General features: G+C 47.8%; 1 protein-coding gene across 1 annotated transcript in view; it reads left to right on the top strand.

Annotated features, from left to right (window-relative positions):
• ARHGAP22 (Rho GTPase activating protein 22) overlaps window positions 1-23,828 on the top strand; it is a 169,080-nt gene that overhangs the window by 61,450 nt on the left and 83,802 nt on the right. The window contains exon 3 of the mRNA XM_044916531.1: window positions 16,720-16,807. Coding sequence (XP_044772466.1) covers window positions 16,720-16,807 — 88 coding nt within the window. The remainder of the gene's footprint in view (window positions 1-16,719; window positions 16,808-23,828) is intronic.

Here is a 23,828-nt window from a genome sequence, read left to right as displayed (position 1 = left end):
CTAGTTCCCCTCCTCTATCCCTGATGAGACAGAAGTGATGCTGGGCAAGTGCCAGGTTCGGGCCCCCAAGACTCCAGGCAGTTTCTGCTTTTGCTCTGGGAAGCTGCTGCGTGCTGTGAGGATGCTTGAGTGGGCCACACAATGATGAGGAAACAGGAGGAGGAGAGAAACCACAGGGCCCAGACAGACGAGTGAGGCCTCCGTGGACCTTCTAGCCCATCCCAACCATCAGCTGCAGACAGCTGAGGGAGTGACCGTGGACTGTGCCGGGGTGGGGTAGGGGGCGGAGGGGGACTGCCAGCGGTGTCCTGCCTGCACTCTGGGCCATGGAATCATGAGAAATAATGGAAAAAAAATCAGATTTTTAAGCCACTAAGTTTTGGGGGTGGTTCACTCTACAGCAATAATTGACTGAAACAATTGAGGAATGATCATTATCCCCACTTTCCAGAGAAGGAAACTGAGGCACAGAGAGGTGAAGTAACTTGCCTAAGATCACATCAAGCTAGACAACACAAGCACCAAGATCTAAAAGTAAACAATCTGATGGCAGAATCCACTGTCTTAGTCATTATGCTGTGGTGTGCTTTTGATGATACTGAAAAACCAAAGACACACTTGGTAAATTTGCAGAGGTGGGAGGCGCCGCAAAGGTGGAAAACAGCACTGAGATTCAAAATAACTTGGCCAGGCTGGTTTCATGGGAAATTGTTAAGATAAAATATAAAGTCCTCTGTTTGGTTCAAAAAATCACTTGATTTCTCAGATTAGAGAGACCTAGGTTAAGAACAGGTTGAATTAGGCAGAGTTAAGAGTTGAGATCAGCTTCAAAGCTCAGTATAGTCTAACAGTGAGCTATGGTTGCCAGAGGAATGGGGGACCATGGGTTGTGTTGAGATGCACAGAAATTAGAACAAGGGACGGGAAAACCCATTAAGCTCTGCCATGGGCAGACCGGGTCACAGTGGTCACATGATAGCCCCTCAAAGCACACACTTTCAGCACAGCAGGACAGCCAGGAGGGCAAGGGGTCTGAACACCTGTCCACATGGGGGACAAACTGAATAAATCATCTGGAGAAGACAAATCCTGGGAAGGGCACTAGTTCTGGCAGGGCACCTCACGTGAACAAGACTGTATCTGTTCTGGGAACCTCCAGAAGCCGTAGCCAGGACAAGTAGAATTACACAAAGGCCACCATGTCCCCCCATATGGGAAGAACTCTCTGTACCAGTGGCGTGGTCTGCTGGTCAGGGCTGAGCTCCAGTCCCTGGTGCTGTGCAAGCTGAGGCCAGACCACCACTTGGCTTCAGAGAGAGAGTTGGTCATCGAGTGGGAAGTTGGCCAGAGATGATCTCAGAGGACCCTTTCAACTCGAAGCCAAAAGGTCAGCGAAGACCTTACAAGATCAAGAGGACTGGAGGCACAATAGCTAGAGTCAGCCAAACCATAGTGGTTTGCAGAAGTTCCATCCTGGATGAGTAGAACACAAGGCTGAAGAAGCAGCCTAGCTCCAGGGGTCTGACCCAGAGTTCCTGCTGTTGGCGCCACTCTCGGTCTTGGGTGGCCATTTGGTAAAGAGCTCCAACTGTGGCCCTGGCCAAGGTCTTCATGGACACACGGCTGGTGGCAAGAGAGCTGATGGATATAGACCTTGATGCCGTGGGACCTTTGCAGCTGGTGTGTCCAACTGGTCACCTTTGGCTTAGTGAACTTGCCCCTGACTTCCTGAGAACATCTGGAGAGCCTGACTTCTCTTCCTCCTTCCTACTTTCCACCTGCAAATCTCTGTGCGCAGAAGAGCAAGTGAGTAATGACTTCCCTAGCTGCTACCATAGATCTTGCCACAGCAAATCCCGGTTGATCTCGCTGTGCTCAGAAGGAACACACGAGTGTGATGGAAAGGCGCTGAAGTACCACAAAAGCTCTGCTCGCTGCCTCAGGTTAATGCCAGAGCTACTGAGCAGGCGTCCTCCGTGGGGTGTTCGAGGTCGCTGCGAGCTAACTGGGGACTGATGGTAACATTACTGTTAGTGCTACAGAAGAAAAACTAAACAATACATGTTTTCTTGTGCAAAACGTCCTTAGGGACAACTTGGAATGCTTCTTTCGCAAAGAATTACTCATTGGAGTCTTTAGAAAGAGAAAGTCATTTATTGAGGATCAAACATCAGAATTTGTGGCTTTTCTTAAAGGAGGCTTTATATATTTGAAGCTGTTTGAGAAATATAACTCTCTACTATTAAACAGATCAAAATGAAAGTTTTAGTCAGTTAATTTAAATCAACTAGAAATGTCTTTCATAAATTCAAATTGGTAACAGCAGCCAACTAGTTTTTAAACAATTTTTAAACAATGTTTGGTTAAAACCCTTTTTTTTTTTTTTCTGTATCTGGCATGTGAAGGAAAAATACAAGATTGAAGGAATCATCCCAAAATGTATGTTCTAAAGCTTATCTTGACCATACAGCAGTGGTTTTGGAAGCGGGCCCCCAGAATAAGGAGACCAGCGATACCTGTGGGTACCTAGCACTAATCATTATAGGGCAATATTTGCCACTCTTCTGGGGGAAAAAACCCAAGATACTAAGAGGCCTGATGACACACACAAGAATCTATAAACCACAAGCGACAAGTGTCTGGCTGCCCCCGAATTCTTTTGTACCCGGAGTGTCACTGCTTGCAAAATGGATCTTTACCTTCTCCAGATGATGTCTGTGTTTCCCTGAGTACGGCCTGACTGTTGATGCACATGTAATGAGCTTCTCTCAGGGTCTGCTCATTTAAGTCAGCATGGGTATTAGCCTACAGGCCTTAAGTGTCTCCCACTTAAAATCAATCCTTTGGCTTTCAGTTGAACCCAGTTAATTTACAGTAAGAGCTACAAGACTGATTGGTAAATTGCTAGTTTTGTCTATTACTAGGCAGAAAAACAATCAAACGACATTGAGGCAGCATGGAAAATATATTTTATTCATTGTTTAGACCGGAATAACTTATTTTTAATTATATTTGGAGCATTCTAGCTCCTTAATACTTTAGTAGACTGCTGAGCAAAATGGGGGAGATTGGGAGGGTCTCTGCAGGACTGCTGCCTTGCCTGGGCCCCTGAGGATGAAGGGAGCATTTCCAGAATGAGCAGCAGCTTTTCTTTTCTTTTCTTTTCTTTGTTATTTAAATTCAATTAGCCAACATATAGTACATCCTTAGTTTCAGATGTAGTGTTCAGTAATTCATCGGTTGTGTACCCAGTGCTCATCACATCACGTGCCCTCCTTAATGCCCGTCACCCAGTTACCCCATCCCCCCATCCTCTCCCCTCCAGCAACCCTCAGTTTCTTTCCCATAGTTAAGAGTCTCTTATGGTTTATCTCCCCCTCTGATTTCTTCCCATTCCATCTTGCCCTCCCTTCCCCTATGATTCTCTGCATTGTTTCGTATGTTCCTCATAAGACTGAAACCATATGAAATTGTTATTCTCTGTTTGACTTATTTTGCTCAGCATGATACCCTCCAGTTCTATCCACATCGATGTAAATGGTAAGATTTCATCCTTTCTGATGGCTGAGTAACATTCCAGTGTGTGTGTGTGTGTGTGTGTGTGTGTGTGTGTGTGTGTGTGTGAAAATTATCCAGAAATGGATAATTTTCTTTATCCATTCATCCATCGATGGACATCTGGGCTTTTCCCATAGTTTGGCTATTGTGGACATTGCTGCTATAAACATTGGGGTGCATGTGCCCCTTCAGATCACTACATTTGTATCTTTGGGGTAAATACCCAGTTGTGCAATTGCTGGGTTGTAGGGTAGCTCTATTTTCAACTTTTTGAGGAAACTCCATACTGTTTTCCAGAGTGGCTACACCAGCTTGCATTCCCACCAACAGTGTAGGAGGGTTCCCCTTTCTCCACATCCTCACCAACATCTGGTGTTTCCCGACTTGTTAATTTTAGCCATTCTGACCGGTGTGAGGTGGTATCTCATTGAGGTTTTGATTTGTATTTCCCTGATGCCGAGTGATGTGGAGCATTTTTTCATGTGTCTGTTGGCCATTTGGATGTCTTCTTTGAAGAAAAGTCTGTTCATGTCTTCTGCCCATTTCTTGACTGGATTTTTTGTTCCTTGAGTGTTGAATTTGAGAAGTTCTTTATAGATCTTGGATACTAGCCCTTTATCAGATAAGACATTTGCAAATATCTTCTCCCATTCTGTCGGTTGTCTTTTGGTTTTGTTGACTGTTTCCTTTGCTATGCAAAAGCTTTTTATCTTGATGAAGTCCCAATACTTCATTTTTGCTCTTGTTTCCCTTGCCTTTGGAGACGTGTCTAGCAAGAAGTTGTTGTGGCCGAGGTCAAAGAGGTTGCTGCCTGCATTCTGCTCTAGGATTTTGATGGATTCCTATCTCACATTTAGGTCTTTCATCCATTTTGAGTTTATCTTTGTGTATGGTGTAGGAGAATGGTCCAGTTTCATTCTTCTGCATGTGGCTGTCCAATTTTTCCACTACCATTTGTTGAAGAGACCCTCCTTTTCCCATTGGATAGTCTTTCCTGCTTTGTCAAAGATAGTTGACCATAGAGTCGAGGGTCTACTTCTGGGTTCTCTATTCTGTTCCATTGATCTATGTGTCTGTTTTTGTGCCAGTACCATACTGTCTTGATGATGACAGCTTTGTAATAGAGCTGGAAGTCTGGCATTGTGATGCCACCAGCTTTGGTTTTCTTTTTCAACATTCCTTCAGCTATTCAGGGTCTTTTCTGGTTCCATACAAATTTTAGGATTATTTGTTCCAGCTCTGTGAAAAAAGTTGATGATATTTTGATAAGGATTGCATTGAATGTGTAGATTGCTCTGGGTAGCATAGACATTTTAACAATAGTGTTCTTCCAATCGATGAGCAGGGAATGTTTTTCCATTTCTTTGTGTCTCCCTCAATTTCTTTCATAAGTGTTCTGTAGTTTTCTGAGTACAGATCCTTTACCTCTTTGGTTAGATTTATTCCTAGGTATCTTATGGTTTTTGGTGTAATTATAAATGAGATCAATTCCTTAATTTCTCTTGCTTCTGTCTCATTGTTAGTGTATAGAAATGCAACTGATTTCTGTGCATTGATTTTATATCCTGCCACTTTACTGAATTCCTGTATGAGTTCTAGCAATTTGGGGGTGGAGTCTTTTGGGTTTTCCACGTAAAGTATCATGTCATCTGGAGAGTGAGAGTTTGACTTCTTCTTTGCCAATTTGAATGCCCTTTATTTATTTTTGTTGTCTGGTTGCTGTGGCTAGGACTTCCAGTACTGTGTTGAACAGCAGTGGTGAGAGTGGGCATCCCTGTCCTGCTCCTGACCTTAGGGGAAAAGCTCTCAGTTTTTCCCCATTGAGAATGATATTCTGACCAGCAGCTTTTGAGAGGATTGGCATGAGGTGTGCCTTTCTCAGCAAACACGGCCCATGCCCTTTGGTGGTGGTCCCCTCAGCGGGGCCACCGGGCACAGGTCAGTGCACAGGAATCTCTACCCTGTTTCTCAGACTGACCTGTTCTTAAGTAAACAGTACAGTGGCCACTCTCAGAGGCACCACAGACCCCGGAGCACAGTACTAGTTGCAGGGCCTCGAGAGCAGTAAGAGAACCAAGCCGTGTCCAGCCACAGGAGCTCCCCTCCCATTCAAGGCGAGCCCCTGGACCCAGCATCAGCACTTGTCAATAATGCATATTCCCAGCAGAAACAAACTGCTGAGGTAGTGCACTCCGAAGCATGGGCCAGGCTGAGCAGGCAGGGTCAGCCTCTGGGACAGCCTGTTTATCGTGGGGACAGAAGGCTGGAAACACGGCAGGGACAGCCACACAGAAGAGCACGGCATTGAACCGTAGACCCCGGGCTGTAGAGAGGCCCTATGTCCCCACCACCCTCCCCCCGCCACAACCCTCAGGCTTCTAGTTCCAAAGGAACAACAGAGGCTTTTCCAAATCCACCAGGCAGGCTCCAAAGAGCTAAGGGCAGGGTGAGCACTGAGGTGGGACAGAAATCTACACCAACATCCACACAAGTCCTGGGTTGGAGAAAATACTGGGAAGAGGTGGGTGGCCAGCGAAGACCCCCTCCCCTTAGGAAGCTCAGAGCTCACGCCACTGGTGGCTGGTTCCCGTGTGAATGCCTTGGCCCTTTACTGCAGACACCAAGTGCCCCGGGCTCCCGATGCATCGGACTTACCTCTGTTTCTCCCTTAACCCCTCCACCCGGGAAATCAGGTATTTTAAGGAGGCAAAGAGGCCTACCATTGGGTCCAGTGAGCCAAGGAGGAAGAGGGGTCATTTTCATGCTCCGTTCAGGGGAGATCCTACACAGGCTGGGCATTTGCCAGGGACTGGGGTGGTAGCCATGACCTCTCACTCACAGTGATCTATAGCCTTACTGTTTCCTTCCAGTGCTCCAGTCCAAAAAGTCAGGCAGGAAGGGGATACTACATGGCAATCACAGCTCAGGGCCAGAACCCAGACGTTCTTCTAAGCCCGACTCGGTGCTTCTGACCATGAGAGTGAGGCAGCTCCCCCACGCCTCCTAATACCACATCACAGGTAGATGGGCCTGACCTCTCCTTGCCTTTCCCTCCCAACATCCAATCAGAGAAGCAAGAGAATAATCTTTATTAATTAAACAGCTTTACTTTCATAAAAATACAATGTTTAAATAGTACCATCATTCTAAAACTTTTTGTGTGTGTGGCCAAGTGAGCGGTTTGGGATAATATTATCTAAATTTAATCTCTCAAAATAACTTCTAATTAGTTATGATAAACAACGCTCCATGGTCCTGAAATCCCAGCACCTAAACACAATAAAAAATTTATCTTTTGCTATGGACCAGTGGCAACCTCATCTATCTCTCAAGGCCTCCAAGGCTGACCTAGCAGGGCAGGAAGGAGAGAAAGCTGGAAGTCACTCCTGCCCAGTCCCACTGGCCAGAGCTTTGTCACCACTAGAAGGTTTGGGAAAGCCCCTGTATAAGCATTCTAGTCCACTGGTCACAAGCATTAATTCCCCTGTATCCCGAAAAGACTGCTCAACACCCCAGGCACTGTGGGTCTGACCCAGCAAGGCCAGGACACTAAATCTCATGAGCACTGGCTTTGCACTTTGCAACATGCATCGCATTTCGTTCCCATGAACTTGGTCACAGGCATTAGGACACCCACGGTGATGACAAGGGCCCCGGGTGGAGCAAGGTTTTAGCTGAGGATCCGGGACACAGCCTCAGCCCCATCACCTCCTGCAAGACTTAGGGATCCAGGGAGATGGGGCCACCTAAAGGGATGGCCCCAGAAATGACTCAGTGCAGGTCAGGGTATATGATCTAGGCTGGGGTCTAGACCAGGCACCTGGAGTGGCACAGAGCTAACTAACTGCAGGGAAAACCAGGACCTCAGAAAGAGCACCCATCCCCCACGCAAAGGACACTCCCTCAGAGGTTGGGATTAGCGCTTAGCCATGAGGCCAGAGGGTTCCTGGGGGCTCTGCCCAGACCCCGTGCTTAGAGCTGCAAGTCTGCCCTAGGCCTCAGGCTCACCCTTGGATCCCAGCTGGATCCATCTTCATGGACTTAGGCCCTGGGCTGGGAGGCCCCACAGATAAGGGATGCAGGGACTGTGGTCAGCTGGGAAGATGCAGGGAGCTGGTGCTCAGCCCCCAAAGCCCCTGCTTCCTGCTGGAAGAGTGCTGTCCCTTAGGGTCACCTGCTGACAGGCTCCCTGGGGAGACTAGGTAAATCAGGGTGTGGGGACATGTGGAGCATACCAAATGCAGCATTACTCTGGAATCTGCTGGGAGAAGCTTCGAGAACAAGTCCTTAGCAGAGACATTGGCTGAACAAGTGACTCATCTCAACCCCCTAGGGAGGGAAAGTGCCCCAGCCAAGAAGCAATTTGTCTCCAACTTTAGGTTGCCTTCCTTAATATCTGCATTTTAGACAGTAATAGCCATGGTTACAGGCTTGTGTGATAAGGAAAGGGAGGATGTTCCCTGCTTGGCACTGAACTTCATTCTGATCTGTGTTATTTAAAATTCGGAGTGGTTCAGTTCCTGGTTGAGTGTCAGAGGCTAAGGCTTTTTAAGATTGATCTGAGGCCACAGTCAGAATTACAGGAGATAAGGAACCTTGAGTGATTGCTTTTTGAAATGTAGTCTGCAATTTTCTAAGACGCTGCTGGTGGAAAATCTTATCATGTCCTTGCTAAGGAGCATTTCAGAAGTTGGTTCTTCAGTCTCTCTCTAGACAGGGTGAAAAATGAAGACTTTCCAGAGAGCCAGGCTTTGATCAGGCCGGAGAGAGAGCTCAATTAGAGTGTGAAGTTCTCAGGACTATCACGAACCCCAAAACTCAGGCCAGTGGGGGAAGTGCAGGCATCCCAGGCCCTGCAGGAGGTCCCCACAGGGCTGTCATCACAAACTGTGAAGGAGGAACCCTACCATCACCATCCTGGGCCTCCTGAATCTACATCAGACCTTATTTTGGGGGCACCAGGAATGGTATTATTGTGGGAAGGGTTGTTCGCAGAACAAACTGGTATGGTGGCCAAAATAATCTTTACAATAATGATCAGGACAATTACTCCTGTTCATTCAGCCTTAAGTGCTTACAAAGCACTAGCTGAGGCAGCAAAGGACAGAGGTTAATATCCTCATTTTTACAGGTAAGAAACCCAGGGCTCAGCCCAGAAGCTGCTTGAGTCCCACCTAAGTGATGATGTCACAATAATTATAAACAAAATATTTATAAATTATTAAAAATAATTATAAAATAATTACAATTATTATAAAGCTGAAATGATTTTTTTAAAAGATTTTATTTATTTATTTGACAGAGAGAGACACAGCGAGAGAGGGAACACAAGCAGGGGGAGTGGGAGAGGGAGAAGCAGGCTTCTGCCGAGCAAGGAGCCCGATGCGGGGCTCGATCCCAGGACCCTGGGATCATGACCTGAGCCCAAGGCAGACGCTTAACGACTGAGCCACCCAGGTGCCCCAAGTTGAAATGATTTTAAAGTGTTTATATATTCTAACTCCTGAAAAATGGTCATCAGCGGACTCTACTCCTCAGTTATGAAATAATTCATAAATCACAACCCAGGGCTGTCCAGACGTTAGCTCATGAAATCTTCAAAACACGGCCCGTGACAGTGGAGGAAACGGAGGCTCGCCTGTCTGTGCCATACCCTAGTCGTTAAGCTCTCACTAAGCCGCTTCCACCATGCTGAGATCCTGGGTGCTGCCCCAGCCCGGCCCCGCTCCAGGCCCTCTGCTCACTCTGTCCCATTTGGTTCCCAGGGAACCCCATTGAACAGAGAGAGAAACTGAGGCTCTTCCAGGCAAACTTGTTCACATGCTTCCTATTGATTAGCAATGGGGTTGGGATTGAAATATTGCTTGCCTTTTTGCAACATGGGTAAATCCTGGGGGTGAGACAACTGAATGGAGACAGATGAACAGAAATCTTCGTCACTGTGTGCTCCTGTTGCCCTCACTGTCCCTCCCGACCGAGCTGAGGCCTCCGGACCACTGGCTGCCCTGGGAGCTGTTGCCACGAGGGATCATTTTGCCCAGCAAGCTGCAGCAACCTGGGGGGATTGGGGAGGACAGGGAGTTGGGCAGAGGCTGGTGCACTCTGGTCAGAGGGCTTGGAGAGTAGCCCTCACTAGATTTTTGTCCGACGGAAGTTGGGAGACCTGAGGAGGAAGGGAAGATCACTGTCCTTTTCCTGAGAATGACAGATGGACATTCCGGCTGAGGTCATGCTGGGCAGGCTGGCCAGGCCCTTGACATGTGAGGTGGAGGAGCGTTCTTTTGGGGAGTGACAGTAGGAGGATGACAACAAGCCATCGGGTGTGGGCAATGCCCTGTGAATGATCTGACTGCCTTTTTTTCTTTTTCTTTTTTTTTACTTTCATTAAATTTCCTTATTTTGATGCCAATGCTGCAGAGCAAACCATAAAGCTGCCTCTCCACTCTGTCCAAGACCGCAAGCTGTCAGGGCCCTTTCTGTATGGTTAGCACCTTGTGGGTTCTTGAGAGAGGCTAGTAATAGCAGTCGTTCTACAGTTATTTTCTAGCGCTCCTTTTTTTTTTTACTTAACAATTCCGCTTAGAAGCCTTTTGTGTTTACCTCATTCTGGAGGGCTGTACCCAAAATCATTGAACCACTCCCTCGTTGATGGACCAGTAAGTTGTTTTCCACTTTTTCAGTTAGGAAAATAATGCTGCAATGGGCATCATTACATGTGTATCCTTATGCGTTTGTCTTTCCTTGGAACAAATTCTCAAAATTCAACACTGGGTTAAAGGGGTGTTTTTATTTTAACATTATTTTAGAAACTGCAAAATCACTTTCAAAAAGGCTTCATCAAACCATCATCCTATCAAAAGTGTATAAGAATGCCCAGGGGTGTGGAGGATCTTTTTCTGAGCTTATTTGCCACCCTGATATCTTCTTTGGTAAAGGATCAGTTCAAATCTTTTTCCTATTTTTAAATTGGGTTATTTCCTCATTATTAAATTTTGAGAGTGTTTTATATATTCTGGGTACAAGTCCTCAATCAGACACATGATTTTCAAATACTTTCTCATTCTCATATTTTCTCTTATTCCTCATTTCTTTTATTTCATAATTCATATTTTCATTCTTAGTAGCTTCTAAGGAACAACGTTTTTTGGTTTTTTTTTTTTTAAGATTTTTTATTTATTTATCTGAGAGAGAGAATGGGAGACAGAGAGCACGAGAGGGAAGAGGGTCAGAGGGAGAAGCAGACCCCCCGCCGAGCGGGGAGTCCGATGCGGGACTCGATCCTGGGACTCCAGGATCACGACCCGAGCCGAAGGCAGTCGCTCAACCAACTGAGCCACCCAGGCGCCCCAGGAACAGCGTTTTTATTTAATTAAGTCACGTTACCAACTAGTTGTTTAATGAGGTGTGCTTCTGATGTGATATCTAAGAAATCGTTGCCTAATCCAAAGTCATAAAGGTGGTCTACCAGAAGTTTCAGTCTTAGGGCGCCTGGGTGGCTCAGTTGGTTAAGCAACTGCCTTCGGCTCAGGTCATGATCCTGGAGTCCCAGGATCGAGTCCCGCATCGGGCTCCCTGCTCGGCGAGGAGCCTGCTTCTCCCTCTGACCCTCCCCCCTCTCATGTACTCTCTCTCATTCTCGCTCTCTCAAATGAATAAATAAATCTTAAAAAAAAAAAAAAAAAAAAAAAAAGAAGTTTCAGTCTTAGATTTTACGTGTAGGCTGATGATTCATTTGAACATACGTGACATGACGTGAGCCATGGATCAAAGTTCATTATTTTTGCACACAAATATGGATTTGTTCTACCATCATTTCCTGAAGACACTATCCTTTCTCCACTAGATTGCATTTGTGCCTTTGTCAAAAATATGTAACTTATATCTATATATATAAATATATATATATTATATATATAACTGATATATATATTTATATATATATAAAAACTTCTTATTGTTTCATTAATCTACTTGTCTGTCTTGACACCAGTATCACAATGTTTTGATTACTGTAACTTTATAATAAGTCTTGAAATCTGGCAATATTAGACCTCCAACAATTGTTTCAAAATGGCCTGCCTTTTGTAGGTCCTTTGTATTTCCATATGAATTTTAGAATCAGCTGGTCAATTTCTACAAAACACCCACTGGGATTTTGACTGAGATTGCATTACATCTAGAGGCCAGTCTGGGGAGAACTGCATCTGAAAGATGACCCATGAGCACAGTGTATCTCTCCATTTATTTATACCCTCTTTCATTTCTCCTAGCAATGATTTACAGATTTCAGTGTACAGATCTTGAACAGCTTTTGCCGTATTTATCCCTAAGGATTTCCTATTTTTGATGCAATTAAAAATGGGTTTGAGTTTCAATTTCCAATTGTTCATTGCTGGTATCTAGAGATATGATTCAGTTTTGTGCATTTCTCTTGTACCCTGCAATCTTGCCAAACTCATTTATCAGTTCTAGTAGCTTTTTCTGTAGGTTTTCACCAGATTTTCTACATAGACAATTATGTAGTCTGTGAAAGTACTTTTACTCCTTCGTTTCCAATCTGGACAACTTCTCTTTTTCTTGCATTATTATAGCAGCTGGGACTCCAGGACAATATTTCATAGGAGTGGTAAGAATCTAAACATCATTGTCTTGATCCTGGTCTTAGGGGAAGAACTTTTAGTAGGGTATTAGCTTTTAGTTTTTCAAAGATACCCTTTATCAGGTTGAGGAAATTGGTTTTTATCCCTAACTTGTTGAGATTTTTAATCAGGAATGGATGTTGAATTTTTTCAAATGCTTTTTCTACATCTATTGAGATGATCATATCTTTTCTCTTCTTTACTTTATTAATATGGTGAATTACATTGATGGGTTTGGGAATGTTAAACCAACTTTGCATACTTGGGACAAACCCCAGTTGCTCATTATGTGTTTTCCTTTTTATATATTGTTAAATTTGATTTGCTAAAATCTTGCTGAGAATTTTTGCATCTATGTTCCCAAGGGATATTAATCTGTAGTCTCCTTTTCCTGTAATGCCTTCAGCTGGTTATATATAAAGATAAAGCTGGCCTCATAAAATGCATTGGAAAGTAGGCCCTCTTTCTCAATTTTCAAGAAAAGTTTGGGTAGTATTGGTATTGCTTCTTCTTTAAATATTTGCTAGAATTCACTAATGAAGCTGTCTGAGCCTGGAGTTTTGTTTGTGGGAAGATTTTTAACTACAAATTCCATTTCTGCATAAGATAGGGGCTATTTAGCTATTTCTTCCTGAGTGAGCTTCAGTAGTTTCTGTCTTTTTGGTCCATTCTACCTAAGCTGTCAAATCACTAGCGTAGGGGCGCCTGGGTGGCTCAGTTGGTTGAGCGACTGCCTTCGGCTCAGGTCATGATCCTGGAGTCCCGGGATGGAGTCCCGCGTCGGGCTCCCTGCTTGGCAGGGAGTCTGCCTCTCTCTCTGACCCTCCCCCTTCTCATGCTCTCTATCTCATTCTCTCTCTCAAATAAATAAATAAAAATCTTTTAAAAAAAAAAATCAGGGCGCCTGGGTGGCTCAGTCGTTAAGCGTCTGCCTTCGGCTCAGGTCGTGATCCCAGGGTCCTGGGATCGAGCCCCGCATCGGGCTCCCCGCTCGGCGGGAAGCCTGCTTCTCCCTCTGCCACTCCCCCTGCTTGTGTTCCCTCTCTCGCTGTGTCTCTCTCTTCAAATAAATAAATAAAATCTTTAAAAAAAAAATTAAAAATAAAAAAATAAAAAAAAAATCACTAGCGTAATGTTCTTAACATTACTTTATCCTTTTAATATCTGAAGACTCTATAGTGATGTCACTTCTCTCATTCCTGATACTGGTAATCTCTTTTTTTTCCCTGATTAGTCTGACTAAAGGCTTTTCAATTGTATTGATCTCTTCAAAAAACCAGCTTTTGGTTTCATTGATTTTCTCTATTATTTTTCTGTTTTTCATTTTATTTGTAGCCACTCTGATCTTTATTTTTTCTTTCTTTTACTTTGGGTTTAACTTGTTTTTCTTTACGTACTTTCTTAAGGTGAAGGCCTAAGAGGCCTTTCTTCCTTTCAAATATCAGTATTGAATGCTGTAGCTTATCCCTTAAGTACTCCACACCCAGTGTGGAGCCCAACCTGGGGCTTGAACTCACGACCCTGAGATCAAGACCCCGAGATGAAGGGTCAGATGCTTAACCAAATAAGCCACCCAGGCGCCCCCTTTAAGTCCTTCTTTAAAGGCATTTTACAACTTTTTGTGTCATGTTTTCCTTTTTATCCAGTACAAAGTACTGTTTACTTCTTTTATTTCTTTTTTGACCTATGGGTTTTTTACAAGTATGTTAATGGGATTTCCAAATATTTGGGGATTTTCCAGAAATCTTTCTGTTATTGATTTCTAACTTCATTCCACTGTGTTCTATTTAAATTATTTTCCCTCTATGGAGACCTGTTTATGGCATCATAATAAAAGTTTCCTGTGCCTTTGAAAAGAATGTATGTTCTGCTTTGGAGGGGGTCAGCTATTAGGTCAAGTAAGTTGATGGTATTCTTTCAGGCCATCTATATCCTTACTGATGTCTTGTCTCTGTGTTCTATCAATGTATAAAATCAACCACGTTGGGGGGGGGCAGGGATTTCTATCACAGAGGTTGACAAACACTACACATTTGGTGGCCTTATTTTCCTCAGAGAGCCTATGGCTAAACATTTGCCAGCAGCCTCCCCCCCCACCCCCACCCCAGACCCAGTGCTCTGTGTTTTGACAAGCTCTAAGGTGATTCTGGTGCCCTGCTCATAGTTGAGACCTGCCCCGAATGTCTCCACTGGGCGCTTCCTAGGACCCCTTCCGTGTCTTACTACTTACTGTCACAAAAGGATTGGGAAAGCACACTGCCTCAGCTCCCCTGCCTCTCTCCCCACCCCCACTCCCACCCAGTGCCTGAGCACAGCGCTAGGATCAAAGCCATGCTCTTGATGTGTGCAGGCAGGAGGGATCTGGGCAGCCCAAAGCCAGTTCTGAAGTCGCCTTGCTGTGGTAGGAGCCCACTGGGATTCACCGGGTGAGAAGAGAACAGTGGGTCCCAAAGTCCAGGCTGGCTCCCCACGACAGCTTCTTGCACAGAGTCAGCCCGCAGCTGCTACCACAAATGAGAGGCAAAGCACTCCCACGTCACACATGGCTGGGTGCACCCCGGCTTGCCCTTGCTAGCAGTGGGACGAGGAGCTGCTCGCCTTACCTCGCCAACCTCCCTCTGCTCGTCCAGGAAGATGAGAATAGTAGTACCTGCCCCATGCGGCCTCCAGAAAGATTAAATCCAATCATTTCAACAAAGAGCCGGGAATATAGAACAAGCTCCATAAGCAGTAGCTATTACTGCTTTTCTGTGTAGCTGGAGTAGAAAGTAACATCCATGTCAACAATGTTATTCCCATTTTATGGGTGACAGATTTCAAGGCACAGAGGAATAAAGCACAGTGTCTCGAATCACACAGTTACTGAAACAGCAAACACCAGAAGCCATCCCGTTAGCCAGCGATGGATCTTGTCCACACCCTTGAATGAGCACGTTTCACCATCCTGGGGCTGCACTCCTAATTTATTTCCAGGAGCTCCAGATTCCCTAGCAAGAAAGTAACTGATAATTCAGTTACAACAATTACCAGCTGGTTCTCTGGCTTATTGCTGTAATTTCTCTAAAGCAAGTCTGTGTGGGCAAAGACGTGGTCCTGCCTTTACATTGCTTCTGCAAGAAAAGGTCTGTCCAAGGGTCCCTGCAGCACAAGACCCCAGCCGCCATGGAGAGGCTCCCAGAAATTGCTGGGAAAAGGTGGCGTGGGGAGATGAGCGCTCTGTGAGCACACGAAGGAGTTGGGAGCGGGAGGCGACGTGATCGTGCCCCTCACTGGGGCAAATGCAGATGCACGGATGCTTTTGCTATGTGCCAGGCACTGCTGTAAGGACTTCTCAAGTACTCATTCATTCAATGCTCACAACAGCCCCACAAAGTACTATTATTATCCCTACTTCATGAATAACAGAATTGTGAGGTTGCACAGAGGGGTTAAACAATTTGTCTGAGGTCACACAGCCAGTAAATAACTGAGCCAGGATTTGAACCCAGACAGTTAGGCTATAGGAATGGAGTTTAAAATAGGTTGCTCATGGAAAGAGCCAAAAATGTGTAGTCAGAGTCACCTGCTGTCTTAAATGAGCAAATCTGAACATGAGCAAAATGAAGAAAAGCCACAGCAGAGATCAGTCACTAACAGAGAAAGGGAAGCTCTGCCTAGCCCTGTGGGTGGGCAAAAGGCTGGTGTAAAGGTGGTTGTGACATCACCCCATCTAGAGCAGGACCCCCTGAACATCTGGTATCTCAATGCCCCTGAGAAGTGGGAGTTACTGTGCCATTGTCCCGACGTGGAAGCTGAGATTCAGAGAAGTTAAGTGGTCTGCCTGAGGTCACACAGCCCAGAAGTGTAGGGCTAAGACTCAAACCCAGCATACTTGTCCCTATACCCCATTCTCTTTCTCTGCATCTTTTATAGCCTGACTGCTGGATTCCAGCATCAGAGAGTAGGGTGGGCTCACCCCCTGTCATGTACACACACGGGTACCCCAGGCACACGGTGGCATGATCTGTGCTGGGTACCTCCTGTGTGGTAGCTGACTCCCACTGAACAATAAATGAAATCCCACCCACTGGGAGGGGGCAGGGCTGGACTCATCGATCTGTTGATCCTTCCTCCCATGGCCGTCAGCTCGGGGCCAGTTCCATACAAGAAGCCAGCCCCGGTGTGCCAGCATTCCTGTCCCTGACCCTCTACAGCCTTAAACTCAGGCCCCAGGAAGGCTGCAGATGGGTGCATTGGAATGGGCAGTGAGGGGGTGTGGATGATGGGGGCCTACCTCCCTGCTCCAGATTCGTGTTTCCGTGCCTTAACCAGGGAGTAACAATTCCAGACAGTCCTGGCCCTGCCTGTGGGCAGACTCTTGCAACCGTGTGTGTAAACCATAATGCCCACCCCACTCCACCAGGGACCCCAGGCGGGCTCCTCGCAGTACCCAGTCTGACCCTGCAGCCCCACCCTCTCTCTCCAGGAGCCCTTTCCCCTCCATCTCATGCCTCCTGTGTTTGTGTCTGTCTCTTCGTTTTAGGGATTTATTTCTCTACAAGGGACCCGGGTGACTGAACTTCTTCCTGGCCCTGAGGACCCAGGGAAGCACCTCTTTGAGATCAGCCCAGGTAGGCCTGAGCATCTTTCGGCTCTGTGCTGGGGGCGGGGGGGAGGGGGGGCCTGGCGCTGGTGGCCCCGATTGGGGCATCACCGAGCCTCTGGCCCATAAAGCAGACCTCCTTCAGGATGCTCCTCCCTGTAGGAACATCAGCGCTGCCTCCAAAGACAACTCAGAAATTTGGGCCAAATCTAGAGAATATTGTAAATTTGGGCGAGTATTAGAAAATCCAGTTGGGACGCCTGGGTGGCTCAGTCGTTAAGCATCCGCCTTCGTCTCAGGTCATGATCCCAGGGTCCTGGGATCGAGCCCCGCATCGGGCTCCCTGCTCCACGGGAAGCCTGCTTCTCCCTCTCCCACTCCCCCTGCTTGTGTTCCCTCTCTTGCTGTCTCTCTCTCTGTCAAATAAATAAATAAAATCTTTAAAAAAAAAAAGAAAGAAAGAAAGAAAATCCAGTTAACTGAGTAATTAGCTTTTGGGCGAGAGGAAAATATGGATTTTAAAATTCACAATAAACGCAAGGGAAACCAGTCAATGGGGACATCTTAAGGCAAAGGTCCAAACACAGCATCTGGATCATATGCAGTTAAGTCCAGGGAAAACCCACCAGCACAGGTACAGAGCATTAAAGTAAGCTCTTTGGTGGATGTCAGAACAGAGAATGGCGACGTGGTGGGAGGAAGGGAAATATTTTAACCCAAGGAGCCTTGTCATGTTAGCAGTTACAAAACCATCTTTTAAAATTCCCAGTTTTAAAATGTGATCGTTGCGGAACGAAATAGATGTGTCTTGAAGATGAGCCAGTCTGCTTCTAGAAGGGCTGCTTCCTCAGGTGCTGTTTTTCTACCTCGGCTTCCCCTAGACGCAGAGCCTGAGACAAGGCTTTGAGCAGTTTTTCAGAGGGGATTCCCAAAAAGTAGGGGGAAGGGAGCAGGGAGGGAGGAAAGCCATGCAGGGTGTGCTAGTGAGCTGACTGCTGCTGTGGGAACCCAGGTTCTATTCCAGCAGGGGCGGTGGAGACTGCAGGGAGCGGGCCGCAGACCTGTCCCACTCCTGGAGCAAGGAGGCTGGGGGTGACCCACCTGCTTCCACCGTCCCACTATTAATTCCGCCAGCGGCCTCCCAGGAGCTAAGTCCGGCATCTCTGGCCTGCCCGAGGCATGGCCAAGCTCCCTACAGACACAGAAGCCTTGAGGGAGCATTGCCCTCGTGCTTGGGAATAGCGAGAGCTGGGGCTGTGGACAGGGCATGGGTGACGGGCGACTAGTCATCCAGTGCCACCAACGTGCCGTCCACATTTAGACTTCCTTCTGGGAAGTGGTGGTTGTGAACTGAGTGTGCCAGGGTCTCACTGGGCTCTGTGAACCAAGCGGTTTACAGTCTCCAATCAGTCTGAGGGGTTGAACCGACTATCATCCGGGCACCAAGGGAGGGATCAGGCCAGGCTCAGGCCAGCCAGCCCTAGCCCGTGGGGAGCCGCAGTGAGTGCAGCCAAGCCTGGGGCAGGGCCCTGTTCACCTCTGCTCTGTCCACACTGGGAATTACAGAAGACACAGGCAGAAGGTGATGTGCAGGGAGCCCCTCCCCAATTTCACGTCCTGGATGCAAAATGCAAGAACCCACGGTTTCATTTGGGTTTTCCTACATGGGTATTTAATCTACTGCAAAACCCTTGGTACTAAAACTGCACATTGGAAGGGGGCAACAGAGGGGTCCCAGAGTGTGGAGTGGAAAAGAGAAGCTTGGTCGACTATGGAACGGGGGCAAAGGCTTCTGCAAAGAAGATAGGGAAGAAATGGAGAGGGCTGTGAGGTGGACAGGGCCCGGCCATCTGCGGGAGGGGGAGCAGGCCCGGGAAGGGAGGCTGGGGGATGGGCCAGGGGCCCTGGGCTTGGCAATCAGGGAGGAGGAAGGCGGTGAGGCTGGAACTGAAAGGTAGAGGTCAGCACACCCTTGCCATGAACTCAGCAAGGCCCTGAGCATGTGCCCCAAGGACCAGATGGGAGAAATCACCAGTGTGCATGCTCTTGGTCTGGGTCAGAGCTATTTACAAGGATTTCTTTGCCTGTGGGGGGAAGAAGACCCATTTGCCATGTAAGGCAACATTCATGGGTCCTGGGGATTAAGATGTGGACACCTCTGTGCGACCATTATTCTGTCTACCCCATGCTCAAAACATCCCTCTAAGGGAGAAGTCCTTTTATGACTGTTTTATTTAAAAAGACCCTGGGGGTTAGAAAGGATAAGCAGCTTGCCCAAGTACACACAGCTAGATGGCAGCAGAGGTCAGGGCTGGTATCCGTCGCTACCCCCCTGCCTTTGCACACACAGCCCTCCTGAAGTCCTGGGGGCCCGGTTGGGGTGGGACTGGGGGTGAAGGCAGCTGTGAGGCAGCTCAGGGAAAGCGGGTCGGTGGTGGGCAGAGAGGGGTCCGCTCAGCCTTTGTGGCGCACTGAGCAGGAAAGGCTCAATGGTCTCTCCGGGCCCATCACTGTAGCTGCAAAAGGCCAGGTGGGGTGTGTGTATTGCCACACCCAATACCCCGGAGGGGAACACTTAACAACTCTTAGAAATGTGGCAGAACCCAAGTAGGATAATGCATAAGATCAACTACATGAATTTTAAGTTATAGTTCTATTTTTGTTCTTCAACAGTATAAAAAAATCCCAAGTTTCATCAAGATAGAATTAAAAGAGGCAATAGAAGAGGGGGAAAAGAAAAAAAAAAAAATTTATACTGTGAGCGCCATCTAGTGGAGAGACCTGCCAATTACATGACAGGCCTTACAGGTCCTCCTACCTGCACCCCGCAACCCCTATTTCAACACACCACTATTTCAACCAGGCCACACCATGATTGTGGCTGGGCTCCCACAGAAACTAAGTGGTGGGACTGAAGCTTGAGCCACCTCTAAACCAGAGTCTAAGCCAGATCCTGGGTCAGGTGGAAGGAACGAGGCCCCAGAAAGGGGCTGGGACTCAAGGACCCTGGGTCTCCTAACCACCTGGCCTCTTCTGCCCAGACGGTTGCCTAGTGTGATCTTGTGATTTGGATTAAGATAGATATAGATAGATATATGTAGATACAGATATAGATATTTGGTGTTCACCCTGGTTCCAGGCACATAGTTCCTAAAACCCTCAGAATTTCCTAAGTGAAGACTAGTAGTAAAAGTGTCTTTTGTTATGTTAATGAGAAGACTTTTGGAGAGCCCTCAGGTCATCTAAGGATGGATACTGGTTATCAGGGGAACCAACCAGGTGTTTAGAAGATTGGAGCTTTCAGGTCGACCTCCAGGTAGGGAGAGGGGCTGAATATTGAGTTCAGTCACCAATGGCCAGTGATTTAATCAGTCATACCTATGTAATGAAGCCTCCATTAAAAAAAAACAAAAAAGAGAGGGTTTGCAGACCTTCCAGGCTGGTGAACACGTGGAAATCTGGGGAGGAGAGGGCACACAGGGAGGGCAAGGAAGCTCCACATGCTTTCCCACATACCTTGCCTTATGCAGCTCTTCCATCTGGTTGTTCCTGAGTTATAACTTTGTATAATCAACCAGTGATCTAGAAATGAAAATGTTTCCTTGAGTTCTGTAAGCCGCTCTAGCAAATTAGTCAAACCCAAGGAGGGGCTTGTTGGAATCTCAGATCTATGGCCCATTGGTCAGAAGCACAACATGGCCTTGGCGATTGGCATCTCAAGGTGCAGGGAGGCAGTCTTGTAGGACTGAACCCTTTACCTGTGGGATCTGACATTTTCTCCAGGTAGATAGTGTGAAAATAGAGTAAGTTGTAGGATGCCCAGCTGGTGTTGGAGAACGGCTTGGTGATGTGGGGAAAAACCCACACACACTATAGTGACCAGAATTTTACCTGGCCAACCCCACTGCCTCCCGGCCCTTTGAAAGCTGTCTGCCCCTTGCAGACTTGATCCTGCTGGGCTCCCGGTCTTGGCAAAGTGGGCATCCACCCCAGGCCATGTTTAGGAGTCCCTCCATATACACAGGGGCGGAGTGAGGAGTGGAGAGGCCTGCTTTGGCACTGTGGACAGAAAGAGTTGCTAAATCCACAAGATGTTTGTGTCTGATGGAACGAATTAGGTAATCAATAAAGCAAGCGCAATTTGTTTCAAATATTCTTCTTCTGGTATTAGCACAGTGTTACCAAATGGAGGCAGGTCAGTTGCCTACAGGGGTTTAGATGGGAGCCCTAAGTCTTTCTGGTGAGTAAACTCATGACTATCATGTCTCCTCCATCACTGGTATGTCTTTCAAGAGTCCTGATTGCAGGTGAAGCCAGCTCAGGCTAACTCAGGCAAAGGGAGAATGGGCCAGAGGTTGTGGGGCCACAAAGAATCATCGGGAAGCTGGGGCGCTACCTGTGGAAGGGGCAGGCAGCAGGGCTGCTCAGTGGTCCTGGAGGCAGGAACAGAGTGCAGGTCAGTACTATGAGCTGAAAAGGTTGAATCCCAGCGGACTCCTCGGTCCTGGTATCAATTGCTCAAGTCGGGAGTCTTGGTGTTTGTGTCTTGGCCACAGGCCTGTGCCTGATGACACTGGGGTGCTAAGGAAACGCCTGTCCACTCCAGCGTCTGGACAGACCCTCCCACTGAGACTTCACACAGTGGGAGCAAGGAGGCCCCAAAGGGACCCTGGTGCCTTCACGAAGGGAGAGGAAGTGACCACCTCCACCAAACATGCACTTCACCAGACACAGTCTATGGTTCTGTTTTTTTGAGGGCCAGGTGTCACGTCATTGGCCTTGGCCTCTCTGCACACCGGGCCCCAAGATGGGGTGCCTTTCCAGGCGCATCCTCCTGGGAGCACAAGGACCCCAGCATGTGGGGCTGAGGATGAGCCCTTGTGGGACATGAAGGGCCGCTGCCCTGAATCTGAGGGGACGGACGGAGGAAAGTGCTGTCTCCTTGAGCAGGAAGACACAGAGGATATAATGGCTGTTCCGAAGTCTGGGCCCCATTCCCACAGTGGAACGTCTGTCTGCTTTGGGCCCGCAGACTATCTTTCTCAAGATAAAGCGCGGCAGACTCCAGTGGAGGCCACCCAGTTCAGAGCCTGGCAGGCACTCCACTCTCCCACGGAGCTCCCGGACTGCCTCCCCTCAACTCCTCGAACACCCTGAGGGCAGCCAGCCCTGGGTGGGGGGTGCCTCTGACATCTTGGGTGTTCAGCTCTAACCAGGGTTGGGGGGTTGAGGTTATAGGCAAAGTGAGCAATGGCACTGCGTGGAATTCAGGGAGCTGTCAATTGGGCCCAAACGTGGCAGCGATGCAGGTGTTCCCCAGGGGCAGCCTGGGGTCTGCGTGCAGACAGGGGGGCCCTGGGGAGAGAGTCAGGAGGCCGAACCCAGGCGCCACCTCTCTTCACGCCTGCTTTCTGCACTCTCCCAGCAGGGCATGGTGTCCCCGTAGCATCTGGCTCTAGCTGATGTTCCAGACTGCCCATCTCACCAGGAGTCAGGACAAGTCACTGAATATCCCTGTGCCTGTGTTTCCTCACTTGTAAACTGAGGGTAGTAATAGAGCCGAGGGCCTCGGGTTTTGGGGAGGATGCAGTGAGATACCTGAGCCCGGCTCATAGGAAGTACCTGCTATTTTTACACCCTTCCCTCCTCCCTGCAGTCTCTCTGTTTACCGTTATTATTAATCATAACAGCACAGCCACTGCTTAGCTAATACCTGCAAGTCAACAATTCCGATACAGTGTGAGAAGTGCTCTGACAGGTGTCCCCAGGGCTGAGAGCCCAAAGCTAGGAGGGAGGGTGACTTGCCTGGGGGGGGTTAGGGAAGGTTTCACTCTTCCAGACGACCTCCAAGGTGCCACCCAGAAAGAATGGGTTCTAGCAGTTTCTCACAGCTGCACTGGGTCTTTGAAGCCACTCTGGGCCCTGAGCTTGCAGCTGCCTGTCCTTATCCGCCAGCAGCTCGGAGCAGTTAGGAGCACTGCCACCCACTATCTCTGAGGCCTGACCTTGAAACGAAGCCAGCGCACACAGATTACCCCGGAGAAGTAGACTGATACCACGCTTCTGACCTCCACAGAGCATCACTCATCTCATTAGCCGCCTCTGGAGCGGGATGCTGAGCTCGGCCTATCTCGGCACCTGGTACCAGCCAGCCTGCGTATCAACCTGACCTCACGAGGCCCCGCTGAGTTTGCCTGCCAAGTGCCAGACGATGGGTAATGACTAGAAATGAAATCAGATGAGAAGTTCACCCGCGCTCCTCACCCCCGGGAGTGGGAGAATCAGCAAGTCTGAGAGTGGTTGCTTGGACTTCCTGGCTTTGCGGTCCGGCCCTCCTGTCCTAACCCCACTCTGCCCAACTAAACACAGAAACAGGTGTGGGAAGCTCCTCCCAGGGTCCCTGGAAATAGATGTCCTTGAAGAGGAACGTTCAGTTCATTCTTTTGGCCAAAATCAGGCTCCAGAGCAGCTCTGTTCCATAGAAACCCAATGCAAGCCACGTTTGTAATGAAATGAACCATCCTGTTGCTCATTGACACCAGCCACATTCCACATGTGTCTGGTGAACCGAGGTGCCCAGTGAGCTGCAATGAGGAGGTGACTCAGTGTAGTGCTTGGCATGGGACAGGTGTTCAGCAAGCACCCTTAAAAGGAAAGAGAAGTGGGGAGGGAGGAAGAAGAACTGGGGAAAAGCCTGGGCTTTGGAGTCAGACCCAGATTCAGCTGCTCACTGATTTGGAGAACTGGGACCAATCATTTAAATTCTGAGTCTTCTTTTCATTGTCTGATAATAGAAATAAGCTTGGCAAGATAGCTGTGACCATCAAGTGAACTAAGATACATGGATGTGCGGAGGACACTTCCCCCACCTTCTGCTACCTGTTCTCTCTCTCTCTCCTTCCTTCCTTCCTTCCTCCCATTCTTTTTCTTTCCCCTTCCTTCCTTCCTTCCTCCCATTCTTTTTCTTTTCCCTTCCTTCCTTCCTTCTTTCTTTCTTTCCTTCCTTTCTTCCTTCCTCCCATTCTTTCTCTTTCTCCTTCCTTCCTTCC

Source organism: Neomonachus schauinslandi, chromosome 6 (genome assembly GCF_002201575.2).
Source record: "Neomonachus schauinslandi chromosome 6, ASM220157v2, whole genome shotgun sequence".
NCBI lineage: Eukaryota > Metazoa > Chordata > Mammalia > Carnivora > Phocidae > Neomonachus > Neomonachus schauinslandi.
The sequence above is the reverse complement of the archived record's forward strand: the minus strand, read 5'-3'. Positions and strand labels throughout refer to the sequence as shown.